Genomic DNA, 19,983 nt, shown 5'->3' on the forward strand with positions numbered 1-19,983 from the left:
GTAACAGGTTACTTTGCCAAATATGCCCTCTTCTGGACAATGTTAGACAAACGCATATTCCAACTCTATTGGTCTAACTTTCTCTACACGTTTTCCAGTATTGGGATAACCTAAATGCTAGCATTTCATTCACTTAGGATACTGTCACAAAACCATTATTAGAATACACTATATGCTTATGAAAATGTATTTGAGGGCACTATTACAATATCTAGGTCATTAGCTAAGTCTTCTGTGACACCTCATGACTACAATTAATAAAACATATACAGAATTACAACATCCACTGACTTTAGTAGCTGAGCTAAAAAACATTTTTTATTGTATTGTTTACACTCTGTGTTTTATGTTTTGATTGCCACAGTACATTATCTGCAGATAAGCAAGTACACATGCGACTCCTTTACCACAGCGAAAAGCCCAAAGACAAACTACAGAGGCAAAACTAAAACCACATTTTTACAGTACAATCTGGGGCACCTTGAAAGGATTGTCTAGCAGACACATTCTATAGCAGCTGTATTGTAACAGTGTTGGCATTGACTATACTGTGGATTACTGTGCGAAATTATAAATCAGGCTGTCGAGACTTTAGACAGTGGTGTGTCAAAAGCCATATCTTGTATTGAACAATAGGTAAGTATAGTTCAAGGTCCGGATGTACTCATTTTCAGTTGGGAACAATGATTCAGTTCAGTGGTCTTGGTAAATGCAATACATTGAAATAAAGATGAATAAATAATTGAAACAAATAACTACATTGGTATAAGTGAACTATCACATTTCGAGAGAAAAAAGCAAGGAAATGTTATGAATGTCCATATTCTAATGTTATTTCATCATTATTCAGAACTACATACAAATCTAGAAAAGAGACGAATACATCTGTCAACCAAATAAATGTTTTTTTCCCTACGGTCATAAGAAGCCAAATAATAACATTAGTTTTGATACGCAAATATGAATACTTCTAAGCACTAATTTGGACATATCCTGCAGGAAGCAACCATTTAAAAACAGTAAATTGTTTTTGAGATAGCAGAAACGCCTATGGGTTGGATCTTCTGATTATTGACGGGATGATATTACTTATTCCCGTTAAAACAAAGGAAAAACAGGAGCCAAAATATAGCGGTTTAGAGATGTACTGGGGAATACCTAGTCAGTTATCCAACTGAATGTATTCAACTGAAATGTATCTTCCGCTTTTAAACCAACCCCTATGAATCAAAGAGGTGCGGGGGCTGCCTTGATCAAAATCTACATTTTCGGCACCCGAGGATTAACTGCCTTGCTCAGGAGCAGAACAACATATTTTTACCTTGTCAATTCGGGGATTTGAAGGTGGGAGTGACAGTCCCAACACTCTAACCACTAGACAACCTACTGCGCATAGTCTTTATAGCCACAGTTTGAGCTATATAATCCACTGTGAAGGTTTGGAGCTATTTTTATTGTAACGCTGCAGTCATTATCACTCCTGTTTGTGCTTCATCATCCACACAGCTTTCTTAGTATTTCCACAAAATCCCTCTGGGTGGCGCTGCTATACCATTAGCTACCTATCTCGGCAGAACTGTTATCTGTGCCATGTATTCAACAAAGTTGTCAACATTTGAACACTTTCAAAAGCATGCATGTAAGTGATACACTGAAAAGTAGATTGTGCATGTTGCACATTTGTCATATGCATTGTGCATCTTAGTGCGTCATATTTGGTCCATATTTGTATGAATGGCTGACATATTGTAGAGAACAAAACCAACACTGTTAAACTGCATTGTCATGCAATTCAAATAATGCAGCGTCACAATAATAACATCACCATAATGACAACAATGTTCTTCCTCACAGGCTAAGGCAGGTCAGAGATCCTACATTATATTTCCCTTTTGGTTTTGTATAATGCCTAGAAATAAGTTTAAATAAGCAGCACTTTATGAACCAACGATGATGACAATTGTAGAGACAGAAGTGGTTCATCAAGCAAAAGAAGGAGAGGACAATTGGAAGTTAAAAGGTGTATTTAGGTGCTTATAGTTTACCTATGTATAAACAAATCATGGCTTGGCTAAAACCACTACAGTACAAACATTATAACACATTACAGTTTACAATCCAAAGAAAGGAAATGTTGTTGAATGTGTTGTAGGCCTCTGAAATGTTCAGTAGTGTTGAGTGACCTGACCCCCCTGTCCTTTTTGGATTAAAGTGAGGTCTCGTGGGAAAAGCTGACTGAAGTTTCCATCTTGACGCCATTGGTTGGCTTGTCTGAAGGGCAATCGGTAGGGACCTAAGACAGCAGAGAGAAATATATCTTTAATTAAAGTATTCTACTCTCCTTTCATGAGACTAAGAGTCTTCTCATCACTGAAGTAACTAGTTGTAACAATGTTATAAGCCAATAGCTGTATATTAAACCAACATAGTGGGGTACATAATCACAGTGCCAAATGGTATTCTAGTATCCCATAACAACATCCTACAGCACAACTTTTCATATGCCCAATACTGACATCAGCAATGCTCCTGGGAACTATAAAACTATACATCTTTTCAATAGATATGCAACATGACTACTACTATAAATCTTTTGTCTAGTGACTGCCTGAAGACTATTCCAAAAAATCCATGGAAAACAAATGTATTAAAGGATTCATTTGCTTTGCCCAGCACGCAGCTCTCGACATGATAAACATTCACATTAGATGAGCCCAGCAGAGAGGTCAGTGGCTGAGACACAGCAGGACTTTTCTGTCATTTGAGGTTTGCCCGGCCCTTGATGTTGGGGATCTCATGAGATATGAGACAGCTTTCACAATGGCTGTCAATGTGAAAGAACAAACGGACGAGTGACCTGACATCTGCGTCATTCAAGGAAAAGTGATTAAGAGGAGGCTGACCTTTCAGGAGAAAGAACAGGAAAATAGAAAATCTCTCTGAGGTAAATGGACAGAATGGGACTTACTGCTTGAAGATTTCTGTGGTTCATGCCCATATTGACGTTGTTTCTTTTCAGTTCTGATTTTATTAAGGCTGAAATAAACAAGTGAAAGTAATTAAGAGAGCCTCATCAAAAAAGATAACATACAACATTGTGGTGTAGCCTACATAGTATTGCATTGTATTTTATCAGCCTGTATCAGTTTTCATAGCAGAAAGTGGATCATATGGAAGACCCCCACACTCCACAGAACAGATCAGAACAGATCAGAGAGCCAACCAACCTGTGAGAAAGATGCCCAGGAAGATCCAGACACAGAGGAACAGGTTTCCAGCCAGGGGGTTGTAGTCTGTTGTTAGTCTTCCCTGGATCAATGTGAAAATAATCCCAAAGATCTGAGGGAGGAAGGAGACATAGGAGGTGAGCAACACACTATACACCTGTAGTGCCTCAAGGGTACACTCTTAGAAAAAAAAGTTTCAAAAGGATTCTTCAGCTGTCCTCATAGGAGAACCATTTTTGGTCCCAAGTACAACTATTTTGGGTTACATGTAGAACCTTCTGTGGAAAAGGTTCTACACGAAACCCAAAAGAGTTATACCTGGAACCAAAAAGGGTTGTTAAAAGGGTTTTTCTATGTGAACAGCCGAAGAACCATTATTGGTTTTAGATAGCACCTTTTTTCCCCAACAGCGTATATACACATTTATAGTGACTAACAAAACAGATCACCAAACAAAAAACTTCTCAGACGCCCACTTGGCAAAGAAGCTAAATCATTTTATGAAGAGCTAGAATAGAAATTAAATGTACTATGCAGACTTTGTGGGGGTAGGCAAATATTACATAATACACTGTTGAGGGGAGGACACATGCTGTGGTGCACGGGAAAACCCAATAGTATTTGCCTGAAAATATCACTGGAGGCAGTCGAGCATGGTTCCACGAACAATAAAAATATTCATGATTGTTTAGATGATCATGTGTCTGACGCTTACCTGTGCAAATGCATTAAGAAGACCAGAAGATGTCCCTTCCGATTCAGGATACGTAATTTCAACCCCAAATTCAAAGCCAAGCGGCAGGTAACCAGTCATGAAGAACCTACAGAATAACAACATCATATCAGTGAGCCATGCCTGCCCTCAGGGAAAACACACTGCTTTATCTTGATGCCCTTGACGTTTATAATTTTTTAACATAACCAGGCCCGTTCTGGCCATATGGTACTTTTTTTTATTTTTAGCCCAGTGGGCCTGTCCAGCTTAGGTTTTTTTGCACAAAAGTATCATTATCTGGCTAATAATGGGGGCCTCGAGGAATAAAATGGGCGGGTGTGTTAGAAATGCCAAGGCAGCTTTCTGGTTCCAGTCCACCCCTGAACAATACATAAATAATAGAGACATTGCATGAGTGACTGTTTACCTTCAGAGCATTCAAGAGAACGAGAAGCTGATGTCCAAAAGGTCATTAGACCATGGCATGGAAAATAAAATAAGAGGCTTGCATTTGAAATGTCCTGAATGACACCCTACTGTTCACTACCTTGTCATGTAGACACAATGTGCAACATGGGCTATCATAACTATTTTACTTCATAATTATCATTTCAATAAATTCTTTACAATCTGATAGGAAACCATTTCCTTTGTGGCTACAGGATGCTTTCCGGTTATAAAGATGTCAGTTAAATAAATGAGAAGCGTCTCTCAATGATGATGCTAGACAGTCTTTTTCAAAATCTAGTTCCAACAGAGGGGTTATCTCCAGCCTTACCCCAGCACGCCGGCAGTGAAGAACACCAGGTAGATATTGTTGAGGTCCAGAGTGAAGGTGAACACCAGCATACCAATGAAGGACAGGATGTAGACCATCAAAGTGGTCATTCTGAAGAACAATCACAGGACAGAACATTTATGTAAATACAAGTGGATACATTCAATATTGAGAGTTTCACAACTAAAGAGGCAATAGGGAGGTACCATGGGCAGGGAATTCCCTAAATGCATTAAGAGCAATTTACTACAAACCTGCGTTATTATGGTCTGAACTGGCAGGACATAATTCTTGGAATGTCCCGTAGGCTGCATATCGAAAGGGTGAGTTAAAACTCATAAACGTCAGAGTTTGTGTCTTTACAGAACTTCCCTTTCTAGTAACAGCAGAATCTGTCTGCAAAACTGCTGGGGGATAGTACCTACTTGTAGGTTTTGGTGTGATCCAGCCACAGTCCACAGATGATGGAGCCCACCATTCCAGCCACCACAAGGGTGAGACCAATCCTGCCTGCATTCAGTTCCTGGTTCTGGGGTGAGGAGTTTAATGTTAGTGTAGAGTAAAGCAGGCTTTTCAAGAGACATGTGCCACACTATCATATTCACATGAAGACCCATGGCAAAGAGCATTTAGTTAAAATTTGAGGCTCATGAGGACTCCAGACACGATATGGTCTGGATGCATGTATGATGCATGTATGATGCATGTATGATGCATGTATGAATGGTACATACAGTACCATTCAAGGGTTTTCTTTATTTTTTTTAACTATTTTCTACTTTGTAGAATAATAGTGAATACATCAAAACTATGAACACATATGGAATCATGCAGTAACCAAAAAAAGTGTTAAACAAATCAAAATATATTCTACATTTGAGATTCTTCAAAGTAGCCACCCTTTGCCTTGATGACAGCTTTGCACACTCTTTGCATTCTCTCAACCAGCTTCATGAGGTAGTCACCTATAATGCATTTCAATTAACAGGTGTGCCTTGTTAAAAGTACATTTGTGGAATTTCTTTCCTTCTTAATTCATTTGATCCAATCAGTTGTGCTGTGACAAGGTAGGGGTGGTATACAGAGTAGCCACCCTTTGCTTTGATTACAGCTTTGCACACTCTTGGAATTCTCTCAACCAACTTCACCTCAAATGATTTTCCAACAGTCTTGAAGGAGTTCCCACATATGCCGACTTGTTGGCTGCTTTTCCTTCACTCCAACTAATCCCAAACCGTTGAGGTCGGGTGATTGTGGAAGCCAGGGCATCTCATGCAGCACTCCATCACTCTCCTTCTTAGTCAAATAGCCCTTCACAGCCTGGATGTGTGTTGGGTCATTGTCCTGTTGAAAAACAAATGATAGTCCCACTAACTGCAAACCAGATGGGATGGTGTATCGCTGCAGAAAGCTGTGGTAGGCATGCTGTTTAAGTGTGCCTACAATTCTAAATAAATCACTGTGTCACCAGCAAAGCACCCCCACACCATCACACCTCCTCCTCCATGCTTCTTAGTGGGAACCCCACATGCAAATATCATCTGTTCACCTACTCTGAATCTCATAAAGACACAGTGGTTGGAACCAAAAATCTTACATTCGGTCTCATCAGACCAAAGGATAGATTTCAACCGGTCTAATGTCCAGTGCTCATGTTTCGTGGCCCAAGCAAGTCTCTTTTTCTTATTGGTGTCTTTCAGTAGTGATTTCTTTGCAGGATTTTCGACCATGAAGGCCTGATTCATGCAGTCTCCTCTGAACAGTTGATGTCGAGATGTGTTTGTTACTTGAACACTGTGAAGTATTTATTTGGGCTGCAATTTTATGAGGAAAGTAACTCTAATGAACTTATCCTCTGCAGCAGAGGTAACTCTGGATCCTCCTTTCATGTGGCAGTCCTCATGAGAGACAGTTTCATCATAACTCTTGATGGTTTTTGCAACTGCACTTGAAGAAACTTTAAAAGTTCTTGTAATTTTCCAGATTGACCTCATGTCTTAAAGTAATGATGGACTTGTGTTTCTCTTTGCTTATTTGAGCTGTTCTTGCCATAATATGGACTTGATCTTTTAACAAATACGTCTATCTTCTGTATACCACCCATACCTTGTCACAACACACCTGATTGGCTCAAACGCATTTAGAAGGAAAGCAATTCCACAAATGTACTTTTAACATGGCAACCTGTTAATTGAAATGAATTCCTAATGAAATTGGTTGAGAGAATGCCAAGTGTGTGTAAAGATGTCATCAAGGCAAAGGGTGGCTACTTTGAAGAATCTCAAATATAATATATATTTAGATTTGTTTAAACCTTTTTTGATTCCATATGTGTTATTTCATAGTTTTGATGTCTCCACTATTATTCTACAATGTAGAAAATAGTAAAAATAAAGAAAAACCCTAGAATGGGTAGGTGTGTCCAAACTTTTGACTTGTACTGTACACAGTGAATCGGTTTTGGGGGTACAGTTCCGGGATTTATGGAAAGTCTGGTGGGAAAGGGATGTTTATGTCATCTGACATGTTAAAGTGAGAGAAGGCTGCTACTAGAGTTCACAGAAAGTTGCTTGTCTTTCAGTCTTTTAGCCAACCCTGTTTGACTCTCTCCTCCATGGGTAGCAGGCATGCGTAAAAAGCGGATAATGAACTTCAAAGCGGGAGACAATGGATTCATGCCCTGTCATGGTTTCCGCTCTCATTTAACTCCATCTGTTTATAGAGAAAGCCTTTTCCCTTAAGTCTTTACTACTGTCCTGTTCAAGAGCTTGTGTTTGATCTAGCTATGCATGTAGTAAATCAACTTAGCAAATCATCTTAATTTTCAGTCATTGAAACATGCATCTTTTGCACTCCACTTACCTTGTAACAAGCCATAATCATCTGATTGAGAAGTGTTGACACAGAGTAGAAAGAACCAGTCATGATACCTAAAAGAAAATGGGGGGGGGGGGAATGATTTCCTTCAATGTTTCATCCCGACATAGTGATATCAATTCCAAGAATGTATGTAGTACACACAAAACCAGGAAAATTGCTGAACACCAACAAAAGAAACTCTCTGGAGGTCAAATCCAAGAAACATATGTAACTGGACTGAGCACTGGGCAGTCAGTCTGCCTTGGGGTGCATGGGGTTAAAGGACAGATCTCATCTGCCTTGTATGGGGTTAAAGACAGATGGATCTCATAATGGAACAAATATCCCCCAGCAAACAATCAGTGAATGAACAGAATGCAATAACAAGAGACTTTGGTCCGCACTCAGGATAACTGGCCGGGCCCCAGATCTGTATGTGCTTCGGCCAACTCCTCTAACTTTACTTGTCATGTAAAAACACGTTTGGCATGACAACAAACCCAACAGATGAGTTTGCTAAAGCACCGACCTGGCAATTAGTCAGGTGTTTCACCATCACTTTAAGGTAGCTTTATGTTACAGTGGTAATAACATGGTTATAGTAAGTGTAGTAACAACATAAGGAGCTAAATAAGGTAAGATTATGATGAGTCTGGTGTCTCACCATAACTGATGAGCAGTAGGATGAATGGTTTGTTCTTGAACAGGTTGATTATGGACTGTCTGTAGGAGTAGTCTTCAGGAGCACAGTCAGGTAGGACTGCCTGAGCTTGGCTGGGAGGTAGTGAGGGTCTGTCTTTCATGACTAGGAGAGAAAAGACATAGTCAACACTAACACGCTGTATTTACAGCTTTACAACATAATGGCGAAGTGTTTGTTTCTTGCTTCAAATGCACTCAGTAGCTTATGACTGCAATGACTCATTCCTGATTTTGCAAAACACTATCACAGCTTATTGTGAAATAAACACAAATTACTTACTCGAAATTCGTGACAGTCACACTTTGTGTGTATTACACAATTTTCTTCACAGTGCATTTTGTGTGTATTTCTTTTTTCATAATGCATTCGTGTACATTAAACTAATTCCAATTTGTTGTGGCTAACTTTAGCTAGGCTAGCTAGGTGGCTAACGTTAACTAGACGGCTAACGTTATAGCTCGGCTAGACGTTGCTAGACGTTCGCATTATATGCCCACCCATCCTCAATGACCAACCTCCTTCCTATCATTTCTGTCTTAAGTAACCTACTGTCTTTATCTGTGATTGAAATTCACTGGTTACAAAATGTTGTACTGCACACAGGAAATTACACATTTTCTTGTGCCTGTCAGAAATGTCCAATAAGTAATTTGTGTCTATTTCACAATAATCTGTGATACTGGGTTAGATTTACTGTGGTATATTTGCATAGTTGTATGGAATGTGTAGCCTATAGAACATCTACAGTGCCTTCAGAAAGTATTCACACCCCTTGAATTTTTCCACATTTTGTTGTGTTACAGCCTGAATTTAAATTGATTACATGTATATTTTTGTGTCACTGTTCTACACACAATACCCCATAATGTGAAAGTGTAATTTTGTATGTAGAACATTTTAGAAATGAATAAAAGGACCACAGGAGGAGGCAGGTGGCTGGGTCCAGGTGTAGGCAGAAGGTCAAACACAGGGGGTCCAAAAAGGCAACAGTACAGGCAGGGAAAAGGCTAGTAACGTCGTCCGGGAGATCGAGCAATAGGTTGTGTGGTGGAAGAATCAGAATTAGTTGTGTAACATAGATAATTAAGATGTCTTATCTGCATAATATACTTATGTGATATACTTGTTGTTAGAATGTATCCCTTCGGACTCTGGTGTTGGCAGTTGCATTTCTTCCCTCAGCTGGGGCTCAGTCACCTGGGGCCCAGAGAGGGGAGAGGTCAGGCTTGTCTTTTACATGTCCTTGGTGCTATGCAGAATATCAGAAATGGAGGAGGACAGGAGGGAACATTGTCTTCATATGTGAATGTGTCTTCACCTATTATTAAACCATGTGAAGGGATGGTGTGATTAATGGGGAACAAATTACTTGTCTCCACAATGTCTGTGCACCAGTCACTCCCTCGTTTGGCATTGGGGGATGTGTGTGGTAGTGTCTGGAACCATTGTATGTCATCTCTGATGTTGCACTTATCCTGGGTTAGTGTATGACCTAGAGGCTCACTCCCCTCAGTAAGCTTGTCCAGGAGTGGGGTCAAGAAGGGGTTTTACTTGAGATGGAAGTATCTGGAGTTGACAATTGATTTATGCCATTGGATGAGTTGGTGTTTTTGTGCTATGAAGTACCACGAACGAGATTAGAACCTCGTCTGAGGGACCAAGATGAACGCTAATTTAAAGCGATTTCTATCTGGCTACAGGACACTCCTTTCTCATTTAAAAAGTCTCACCCTGTGACAATTCAAAACATCTGTGGTTTGATATGTCGACTAGGGGGTGGATCTTGGCTATAAAAGACCTTTGTACTTTTGTCTCGCCGCTTTTCAACGAATCATCAGAGACGTGGAATAAGTCAAGGGGTATGAATACTTTCTGAAGGCATTGTAAATGCAGTCGTCTGGACCTATGGAGTTAGTTTCTACAGTGACTAAATCAGGGCTCTCCAACCCTGTTCCTGGAGAGCTACCCTCCTGTAGATTTTTGCTCCAACCCCAGCTGTAACTAGCTTATCAACCAGCTAATTATAGCTGGTTGATAAGCGAGTTAATAATAATAATAATAACCAGCTAATTATTTGGAATGAAAACCCACAGGACGGTAGCTCTCCAGGAACAGGGTTGGAGAGCCCTGGACTAAATGATGTGCTATCAATCGGATCCATTTCTGCACAACACTATTCCAGATGGCATGATGAGGCTTGTGTCAACTTACTTACCAATTACAGTCAAGATGAAGAGAGCAGTGGAGACTACAGCTGTCCAATAAAACATAACGCTGATGTTGTGTCCCATCAGCTCTATGTCTTCCACAGTGTTGGGGACCAGGACAGGGGGAAGCAGGAAGCCAATGGCAGTGCCCAGCTAGAAGGGGATCAGACAAATACATCAATGTCACATATTCCATCAAAATACAGAAATAAATGGTTATTTTTACACAGCAGCATAAACATGTACATCATAAGCATGCAGGGCCTACAGTTTACAATATGATTAGGCTAAAGGATTCACCCATATCATGACTCAACACACACGCACCTGGTTACCCAGCACGGCAGTGGCACATGCAGTAGACACCTCCTTCGGGCCAAACCACACTGATGCAATCTTAGAGGGCAGCCCGAGGATGAAGACTTGGGCTATAGAACATATTATCTGTCCGGTCATTGTCACACCGAACAGATCTGGCCGGACGCTGGCGCATTTCACCCACGCACCGACGCAGTTCAAACCCGCGCCCATAAGGGCTGTCAGTTTCAGTCCTTTTTTATCCAGTAACCATGTTGCCGGGAAGATCAAAGGCACATACGCGACCATGTATACAATTGACAGCCAGTCGATCTTGTCGCTGGATACATTGTAGAAGTGGGTAAAAATGTTGGTGATGATGCTGTACTGGATCCATTGAAATGCGTTGACGAGGGAGTAAAAGCTGAACACAGCTAAAACGGAGAATCTTCTCCAATAGAGTTTCGTTTCGATACATGTTTCCTCTCCAGGAAGCATAGCCTGCTTCTCGTCTGGAGGGATCTCTTGTTCCAAAGCCTTCGAGTCCAGTTCTGTCAGATGTGCCGATCCATTCGTTAGATCGGTGTACTGGTCCCCTATTGGGACTGCCCCGTTATGCACTGAGCGCTTGCATGAGATGTCTATTTCGTCAGGTGCGTTGTCACGTCGCAGATGCTCCTGTACCAACTCGCCAGCCACCATGATGCTGCGCCAACGTCGCCTATCGCTATAGCCTATACCCTAAAGTCAGGAAGCACGTTTACACAAAATAGGGCAGATCCAACATTCAGTTAGTAGATAATACAACTATTCACACCGTTTTATGAATAAGTCATTTTAAAATATTGTAGGCTATCTATCTGTATTCGCTCTCATAAACGCCTTCTTTCGCATACTGCTGTAGCCTAGTATGCCCTAGTATGCCCGTTCAGTGCATGGGAGTGGAGAGTACTGTAAGGCAGGGCGCATTTACATCAGACAACTCAAATATAGAGACCTTCGGATGATGACTCCGACCAATCAAAATACCTGATTTGGAGGGCTATGGCGGTTATTATCCCCAACCAGTCCGGGACATGTGATTGGAAGAAGTGCTCACCGGCCTCTTTATGCATTCAAATAAACTGGATAATTTCCTTAATATAATTGAGGTTGTTCAAAGGTGTATGTGTTCATTAGTGACACGTGGTCTCCTCATTATCTCTCCCTAATCCTAATCTTAGGTTAACCTAATATACCTGCCTAGCATATACTGTACAGTAGGATACTCGCACTGAAAAAACAAACGATTGAGACAATCTATGCATAAAATGTGTAATAAAATCATCCACCTCAATGACATAGGCCTAACAAATCAATTGTCTCTGCTAATTGTAGACCTTGCATTTGTAGATGGGAGGTGAATTTACACTTTTATTCATTATGTTTTTGAAAATTCGGATCTTCAATTCGTCCTCAGATTTACAACGATTAAATACGTTTCAAGATGCACTGGCACACGTAGGCCTACATCACTACACTTCCACGTAGTCACAGTTTGCATTGTTGCGCGAAATTCTCAGGTTTCCAGATCCATGGAAACCGCGGCGCGGCTAAAGACAACAACGCGCTCATTACGCCCACGTCATTTGGCTGCTGCTTGCTATTGTGGTGTTGTAAAGCCTATCAAACATGTCAAAATATAAAGAGGGTGCCCTGTTCGAATTAAACATGCTACGAGAAACGTGGTGTCGAGTAGAGATTGACAGTAAGTTTTGGGAAAGAGCAGAGAAGAGACATTTTGACTGTCATTTGCAAAACACCTGCGACTTCAAGTCGCTCCAGGCAGTGACTCCGGAGCAACGGTCTGCTTGGACAGCTGCAGGACATATCACCAAATACCCGGAGCGAAAACACTTCGAAGAAAGCCGTAAGCATTACCAACGCCATAGCCAGTGACTGCTGAGTGTGTCCATAGATAGTGATGTTAGTGTCTGCTGATGTGAACCTGACCAAACAGAAACAGGATTTATGGATGTTATTACAGGTTTTCTTTCGTCCTTTTTTCTAAAACTTTATTTAACTAGGCAAGTCAGTTAATTAAGATCAAATTCTTATTTTCAATGACGGCTTAGGAACAGTGGGTTAACTGCCTTGTTCAGGGGCGGAATGAAAGATGTCAACTCGGGGATTCGATCTTGCAACCTTTCAGTTACTAGTCCAATGCTCTAACCACTAGGCTACAATGCCGCCCCGTCCATGAACTTGAGGTCTTTAAAAATGTTCCTCAAATTGAAACCATGTCGCCCCCAATGGTTAATAATACAAGCTATGGATACATATATTGTTTTTTTGTTTTTTTTCAGACAAGGCCCATCTGGTATAATGAAGCAGAGGAACCCTTCAGCACCAAGTGGAATATTTCTGAAATAAATGGCACTTAAATTATATATAGAAGTGTCCATCACATATGCAAAAACACCTGTTGATTGAGCATTTTATTTCACAATTCCATTTCATTTTCAGAGACACAGCATGAGATAACACAACATTAAATTAATTACACAACGCATCACTCAAGTCTCTTAATTTTTGGGAACAATCTGAGGGCATTATCTGTAGTGGCATGAATTACCATTTGAGGTGTGATTCCTTTGACATGAGCAATGTACTCACAGACCAGTGAAATGTTCTTGGGTTCATTCCTTACCTGCAGAGGGGAGACGTAGAATAAGACCACTTATACATAACTATCAGGTTGCTGCTTTGCATAATGATGCATTCCAAAGGATGACCCACATGTTTTTCTGGTCCCAAGGCAGGAGAGTCTGTCTCCAGACAGATGTGTTCTAATGGAATCTGTTTGATCAGCTTGGCTTTCTGTTATAACACAGTAATAACACAGTCATTATGAGGGGACTCAACAGCAACCGCCACAAATCATGTCTGGTTTTATCACGCCATATGGCCGTTGCAGAGTTTTTTTTGCAGAAATGCATAGTGAAACTTGAACTTGAGACAAGCTTGTTCAAAGATCAAGGTGTTAGAAAATATAAGGTATTTCTATAGAAAAGATAAGGGATTCCCATAACAATGAGGACATACAGTACTGTTGGTGACTCCACAATACCTATAGAAAATGTACTGAGAGATTACTGAATGACACCAGGTTAATGAACAACTGTATCGCTCACCTGGTCATTCCTACAGACAGCTGGAGGGAAGGAGAAGAAGTACCCTGCCTGCACTCCTTCCATGGCCACTGATGGTTTCCCTGCAAAGTTGTGCAGCAAAGCACAAGTGATACCTGATGGGATAGCCAAAATAGTTAAAGCCTCCTAAAAATGAAAAATTAGTCACTTCAGCAATGAGGCTGTCCTCTTATGTAATCTTGATTTTAAGACACCCACCCTGTTCTTTCAGAGTAGCTATGGTGACCTTTGCAGCTGATCGGGAATGGATGTTCCTGCGTCAAAGAGGAAATGCACACAACAAGAAAGCGTCAGGAGAAATATAGTGGTAACAATTAATAATAATCCTTAATATCCAGTTATAGTGAGACATTCCATGCAAAGCCTGTTCTTGTCCCTGCCAAGGACATGGCTTGTTGCAGTTGCTCGCAGTCTGATTACATGAATGTAACGTCTCTCCTAGCACACACAGTACTATGCACCAAGACTATGCACGATAAACTCACACTGGCAAATCCAGATCCTTGGATATTTGTAATTGCTTGGTGAAAACAGTCAGCTGTTCCTCTCTCTCCTGAGAAGTGGGGGCATACCAAGGTGTGTAGTCAAGACCAATCTGCAATCAAAAGAAGAAAAAGAGACTGTTTAAAGGAAGAGGGGCAATAGAAAAACATTATCATTTCATTGATTGTCTATTGACTGAATGTATGCTAAACAAAAACCATTGATTTCAATCTTTAACAAACCATGTAACTCTATGCACAATTACTACTTTGAACAATTTAGACAGTACATAAATAAATTACTGGAAACATTTTGCAGATGCAAAGTTTGGTAACAGAATTAAGGTAAAATCTCCCTCAGTTTGATTCAGTTACAAAACATTGTATGTACACAGTTCTTCATGTATTTTTTTTTATTAAAAGGTTCAGTGGAAATTATTAAAAGTAGTCATTGTGTGTATAGAGTTTTATGGTTTGTGAAAATTTGAAATCAATGGTTTCTGTTTGGTGAAAAAAAATCGGAGTCTCAGCGTAATTCCATTATCATGGAATTGCCCCTCAGCACAAATCTGAGATGGGCACTGGGCAGCTTGATGGAAACCAGTTGAACAGTGGGCGGTTAGTCAAAGCTTTCCCAGTCCAGGCCAACAGTCAATCCCAAACAAAACACATGCTGGGAATGTCCAGCTAGAGCACCCTGTCCCCACTAGCTTACTCTGTGCTGTTGCTGACTGGGAGACATGGTTGACTTAGTCCTAATACCTGCCTCTCTGGGCTCCACCAAATTAACTTTGTGAAAGAATGCATCTGCCAGACATGCATTCCTTCCAAAGCTCTTGCGAAGGATATAGATCATTAAGGGTATTAGCCGGCAGGGTGACTTGTTAGTGATTTAAGAAGTTATTGTTGCAGCGTGCACTTTCAGTTTAGCAAGTCGGAGCTCAGGCTTAATAAACCTAATCATTTTGCTTTACAGAAGTCATACCATTTCAGTTTTTACACCAGGATATGACACGTGTGTTTACATAAGATTAAGCATGATGCGGGGCCAGACAGACCTGCTGCATAGGACTAGAGAAGTGATAACTGGCTTTTCCATACAATTCTATGAGTAGGCCTACATTACAGTATATACTAGAGTTTTCATAACATGTACAAAAATACAGATTTGGCCGATTGTTTTATTTTTTATTTTAGACCTTATTTAATCGTTATTTAACGAGGCAAATCAGTTAAGAACACATTCTTATTTTCAATGACGGCCTAGGAACGGTGGGTTAACTGTCTCGTTCAGGGGCAGAACGACAGATTTTTACCTTGTCATCTCGGGGGATTCAATCTTGCCACCTTACAGTTAACTAGTCCAACGCTCTAACCACCTGATAACATTGCACTCCACGAGGAGACTGCCTGTTACGCGAATGCAGTAAGCCAAGGTAAATTGTTAGCTAGCATTAAACTTATCTTATAAAAAACAATCAATCATAATCACTAGTTAACTACACATGGTTGATGATATTACTAGTTTATCTAGCGTGTCCTGCGTTGCATATAATCGATGCGGTGCGTATCGTTGCTCCAACGTGTACCTAACCATAAACATCAATGCCTTTCTTAAAATCCATACACAGAAGTACATATTTTTAAAACTGCATATTTAGCTAAATGAAATCAGGTTAGCAGGCAACATTAACCAGGTGAAATTGTGTCACTTCTCTTGCGTTCATTGCACGCAGAGTCAGTGTATATGCAACAGTTTGGGCAGCCTAATTTGCCCGAATTTTCCATAATTATGTCATAACATTTCCGGCTACCCGGATAAAGCACTAAATAAACTTCAGTTAGTGCTAAATACAGCTGCTAGAATCCTGACTAGAACCAAAAAATGTGATCATATTACTCCAGTGCTAGCCTCCCTACACTGGCTTCCTGTCAAGGCAAGGGATGATTTCAAGGTTTTACTGCTAACCTACAAAGCATTACATGGGCTTGCTCCTACCTATCTCTCTGATTTGGTCCTGCCGTACATACCTACACGTACGCTACGGTCACAAGAAGCAAGGCTCCTAATTGTCCCTAGAATTTCTAAGCAAACAGCTGGAGGCAGGGCTTTCTCTTATAGAGCTCCATTTTTATGGAATGGTCTGCCTGCCCATGTGAGAGACGCAAACTCGGTCTCAACCTTTAAGTCTTTACTGGGTCATATGTGGGTCATATGATTGAGTGTAGTCTGGCCCAGGAGTGTGAAGGTGAACGGAAAGGCTCTGGAGCAACGAACCGCCCTTGCTGTCTCTGCCTGGCCGGTTCCCATCTTTCCACTGGGATTCTCTGCCTCTAACCCTATTACAGGGGCTGAGTCGCTGGCTTACTAGGGCTCTTTCATACCGTCCATAGGAGGGGTGCGTCACTTGAGTGGGTTGAGTCACTGACGTGGCCTTCCTGTCTGGGTTGGCACCCCCCCCCCTTGGGTTGTGCCGTGGTGGAGATCTTTGTGGGCTATACTTGGCCTTGTCTCAGGATGGTAAGTTGGTGGTTGAAGATATCCCTCTAGTGGTGTGGGGGCTGGGCTTTGGCAAAGTGGGTGGGGTTATATCCTTCCTGTTTGGCCCTGTCAGGGGGTGTCATCGGATGGGGCCACAGTGTCTCCTGACCCCTCCTGTCTCAGCCTCCAGTATTTATGCTGCAGTAGTTTATGTGTCGGGGGGCTAGGGTCAGTTTGTTATATCTGGAGTACTTCTCCTGTCCTATCCGGTGTCCTGTTTGAATTTAAGTATGCTCTCTCTAATTCTCTCTTTCTCTCTTTCTTGGAGGACCTGAGCCCTAGGACCATGCCTCAGGACTACCTGACATGATGACTCTTTGCTGTCCCCAGTCCACCTGGCCGTGCTGCTGCTCCAGTTTCAACTGTTCTGCCTGTGATTATTATTATTTGACCATGCTGTTCATTTATGAACATTTGAACATCTTGGCCATGTTCTGTTATAATCTCCACCCAGCACAGCCAGAAGAGGACTGGCCACCCCACATAGCCTGGTTCCTCTCTAGGTTTCTTCCTAGGTTTTGGCCTTTCTAGGGAGTTTTCCCTAGCCACCGTGCTTCTACATCTGCATTGCTTGCTGTTTGGGGTTTTAGGCTGGGTTTCTGTACAGCACTTTGAGATATCAGCTGATGTACGAAGGGCTATATAAATCTATTTGATTTGAAGGTTGTGCAATGTAACAGGAATATTTAGACTTATGGATGCCACCCGTTAGATAAAATACGTAACGGTTCCGTATTTCACTGAAAAAATAAACGTCTTGTTTTCAAGATGATAGTTTCCGGATTCGACCATATTAATGACCTAAAGCTCATATTTCTGTGTGTTATTATGTTATAATTAAGTCTATGATTTGATAAAGCAGTCTGGCTGAGCAATGGTAGGCAGCAGCAAGCTCGTAAGCATTCATTCAAACAGCACTTTCGTACGTTTGCCAGCAGCTGTTTATGACTTCAAGCCTATCAACTCCCGAGATTAGGCTGGTGTAACCAATGTGAAATGGCTAGCTAGTTAGCGGGGTGCGCGCTAATAGCGTTTCAAACGTCACTCGCTCTGAGACTTAGGAGTGGTTGTTCCCCTTGCTCTGCATGGGTAACGCTGCTTCGACGGTGGCTGTTGTCGATGTGTTCCTGGTTCGAGCCCAGGTAGGGGCGAGGAGAGGGACGGAAGCCATACTGTTACACTGGCAATACTATAGTGCCTATAAGAACATCCAATAGTCAATGGTTAATGAAATATAAATGGTATAGAGATAAATAGTCCTATAATTCGTATAATAACTACAACCTAAAACTTCTTACCTGGGAATATTGAAGACTCTTGTTAAAAGGAACCACCAGCTTTCATATGTTCTCATGTTCTGAGCAAGGAACTGAAAAGTTAGCTTTCTTACTTGGCACATATTGCACTTTTACTTTCTTCTCCGACACTTTGTTTTTGCATGATTTAAACCAAATTGAACATGTTTCATGATTTATTTGAGGCTAAATTGAATTTGATGTATTATATTAAGTTAAAATAAAAGTGTTCATTCAGTATTGTTGTAATTGTCATTATTACAAATACATTTCAAAAATCAACTGATTAATCGTTATCGGCTTTTTTGGGTCCTCCAATAATCGGTATCGGCGTTTTTTGTTGTTGTATCGGTCAACCTCTAGTACATACCTCTCCAACTGCAACAATGTCATCTCTGTACTTCTGGAACAAGGGTAAGGCAGGCTCCAAGTCCTGTAATAAGAGATGTTTTGGGAAAAGTCAGCATGATTGTTCCTCTCATCCTGAGACAACATCAACATGATATTATAGTTACATTTTGTTTATAACCATAATATCTAACATAAGGCTGACCGTCTGACATGTGTTTGATGTCTATTAATTGAGTGTGTCTGCTAACTGTGTGTGAATGTTTGTACCTGAATCTTCACGCTGTGCTGGTCATGGGACCCACAGCCTTGGACTGGGTGGATTCCAAAACATGGTGCAACTAGATCTGGGTAGCTGAAAAAGCAACAGTAAGAGTAACTCAAAGACAACATTCATAAAACAGTTTCACAGTGTCTCAATGTACTACAAGAACAGATAAATGTCTCTTGGAGAAGAAAACAAACTCACAGTCAAAAGCTGCTGGAAGCCAATGGAACATTGTGATAGTGAGTTTAACTATTATTTATTATTATTATTATTATATTATTTTGTGTTATAATGTATGCATTTTGAGCAAGATATCACAAGGCACAGAATTTGCTATTATAAATCTATGACATTTCTGAATATGGGCTATTATGTTCTGCAAATAAGAAATGTTGTGTATGATACTAACCTTTTAAACAGCTGGATAACTCTTTCAAACTCACTGGGCTCTTCAGTGACAGAAATAAGTGTTTTGACTCCAGCCTGAAATGGCACAACATCTGATGTAGACTACAATATAACTGTTAATAAATACAGTAATCAAGATTTTATTCATATGAACTTTATACCATTAAACATTTTACATATATTATATAATAGCTATAACTAACCTCTCTGGTCCTCTTGATCACATCCTCTAAATCCTGCAGAATAGACACACACTTTTGTACTGTCACTTTTGAACATTCACCCTTGAATAATGTATTGTCATAGCATAGTCAGCTGTCTGCAAGTATTGCTGTGGACTCGATGCGACCATTTTTCACGCTTCCTCGTTGCGAGACTGCCTTCTGGTGGGCAGCACACATAAGCACCCACGCTTGCAAAACAGTTGAATAATAACCGCTTCTGTTACATTAGCCTACATACCACAGACCTTTTGCTACATACCCACTCATTTGTGTACACATACCTCGGCAAATTCACAGGCTGTGATGTGGCAATGGCAATCAACAAAGCCACCATCCATTGAAGCCATAGACAAAAAAATTGGGTTGAAATTCAAAGTGAATTATGTGAGGTGGAACGTTTTTTTTTACACCGTTTTGTTTCCCTACGCGCCTTTATTCA

At 40.8% G+C, this 19,983-nt stretch overlaps 2 protein-coding genes and 1 long non-coding RNA gene across 3 annotated transcripts; 1 reads left to right on the forward strand and 2 right to left on the reverse strand.

Moving 5' to 3' along the window:
- Window positions 1-300: 300 nt before the first annotated feature.
- On the reverse strand, window positions 301-11,719 carry flvcr1 (FLVCR heme transporter 1). Its single transcript, XM_035794165.2, has 10 exons — window positions 10,817-11,719; window positions 10,498-10,642; window positions 8,244-8,384; window positions 7,583-7,650; window positions 5,146-5,249; window positions 4,721-4,831; window positions 3,943-4,048; window positions 3,228-3,339; window positions 2,969-3,036; window positions 301-2,293 (listed from the first exon to the last, which is right to left on the reverse strand). The coding sequence occupies exons 1-10, from the start codon at window positions 11,486-11,488 to the stop codon at window positions 2,207-2,209; spliced, it is 1,614 nt and encodes a 537-aa protein (XP_035650058.1). The 5' UTR covers window positions 11,489-11,719; the 3' UTR covers window positions 301-2,206.
- Window positions 11,720-11,855: 136 nt separating this feature from the next.
- Window positions 11,856-13,337, forward strand: LOC118398636 (uncharacterized). Its single transcript, XR_004828650.2, has 2 exons — window positions 11,856-12,695; window positions 13,132-13,337. It is a non-coding gene; the product is annotated as an uncharacterized LOC118398636 (long non-coding RNA).
- tatdn3 (TatD DNase domain containing 3) lies at window positions 13,251-19,965 on the reverse strand. Its single transcript, XM_035794166.2, has 10 exons — window positions 19,826-19,965; window positions 19,524-19,556; window positions 19,322-19,395; window positions 18,915-18,999; window positions 18,667-18,729; window positions 14,463-14,572; window positions 14,176-14,231; window positions 13,960-14,072; window positions 13,565-13,645; window positions 13,251-13,475 (listed from the first exon to the last, which is right to left on the reverse strand). Exons 1-10 carry the CDS (start codon window positions 19,889-19,891, stop codon window positions 13,338-13,340), a joined length of 819 nt encoding a protein of 272 aa, XP_035650059.1. The 5' UTR covers window positions 19,892-19,965; the 3' UTR covers window positions 13,251-13,337.
- Between the last annotated feature and the right edge of the window lie 18 nt (window positions 19,966-19,983).

Source organism: Oncorhynchus keta, chromosome 19, assembly GCF_023373465.1.
Source record: "Oncorhynchus keta strain PuntledgeMale-10-30-2019 chromosome 19, Oket_V2, whole genome shotgun sequence".
Taxonomy (NCBI): Eukaryota; Metazoa; Chordata; class Actinopteri; order Salmoniformes; family Salmonidae; genus Oncorhynchus; species Oncorhynchus keta.

Bases quoted from the DNA above. Each gene is read 5' to 3' on its own strand.
- flvcr1 (XM_035794165.2), bottom strand. From the start codon at position 11,488: ATGGTGGCTGGCGAGTTGGTACAGGAGCATCTGCGACGTGACAACGCA. The intron at 8,385-10,497 runs GTAAGTAAGTTG...TTTCTCTCCTAG, and splicing joins CTTCATCTTGACTGTAATTG to TCATGAAAGACAGACCCTCA. The intron at 3,037-3,227 runs GTTGGTTGGCTC...TGTTTATTTCAG, and splicing joins CCTGGGCATCTTTCTCACAG to CCTTAATAAAATCAGAACTG.
- tatdn3 (XM_035794166.2), bottom strand. From the start codon at position 19,891: ATGGCTTCAATGGATGGTGGCTTTGTTGATTGCCATTGCCACATCACA. The intron at 19,396-19,523 runs GTTAGTTATAGC...GTGCCATTTCAG, and splicing joins TGATCAAGAGGACCAGAGAG to GCTGGAGTCAAAACACTTAT. The intron at 19,000-19,321 runs GTTAGTATCATA...TTGCTTTTTCAG, and splicing joins GTTATCCAGCTGTTTAAAAG to CTACCCAGATCTAGTTGCAC.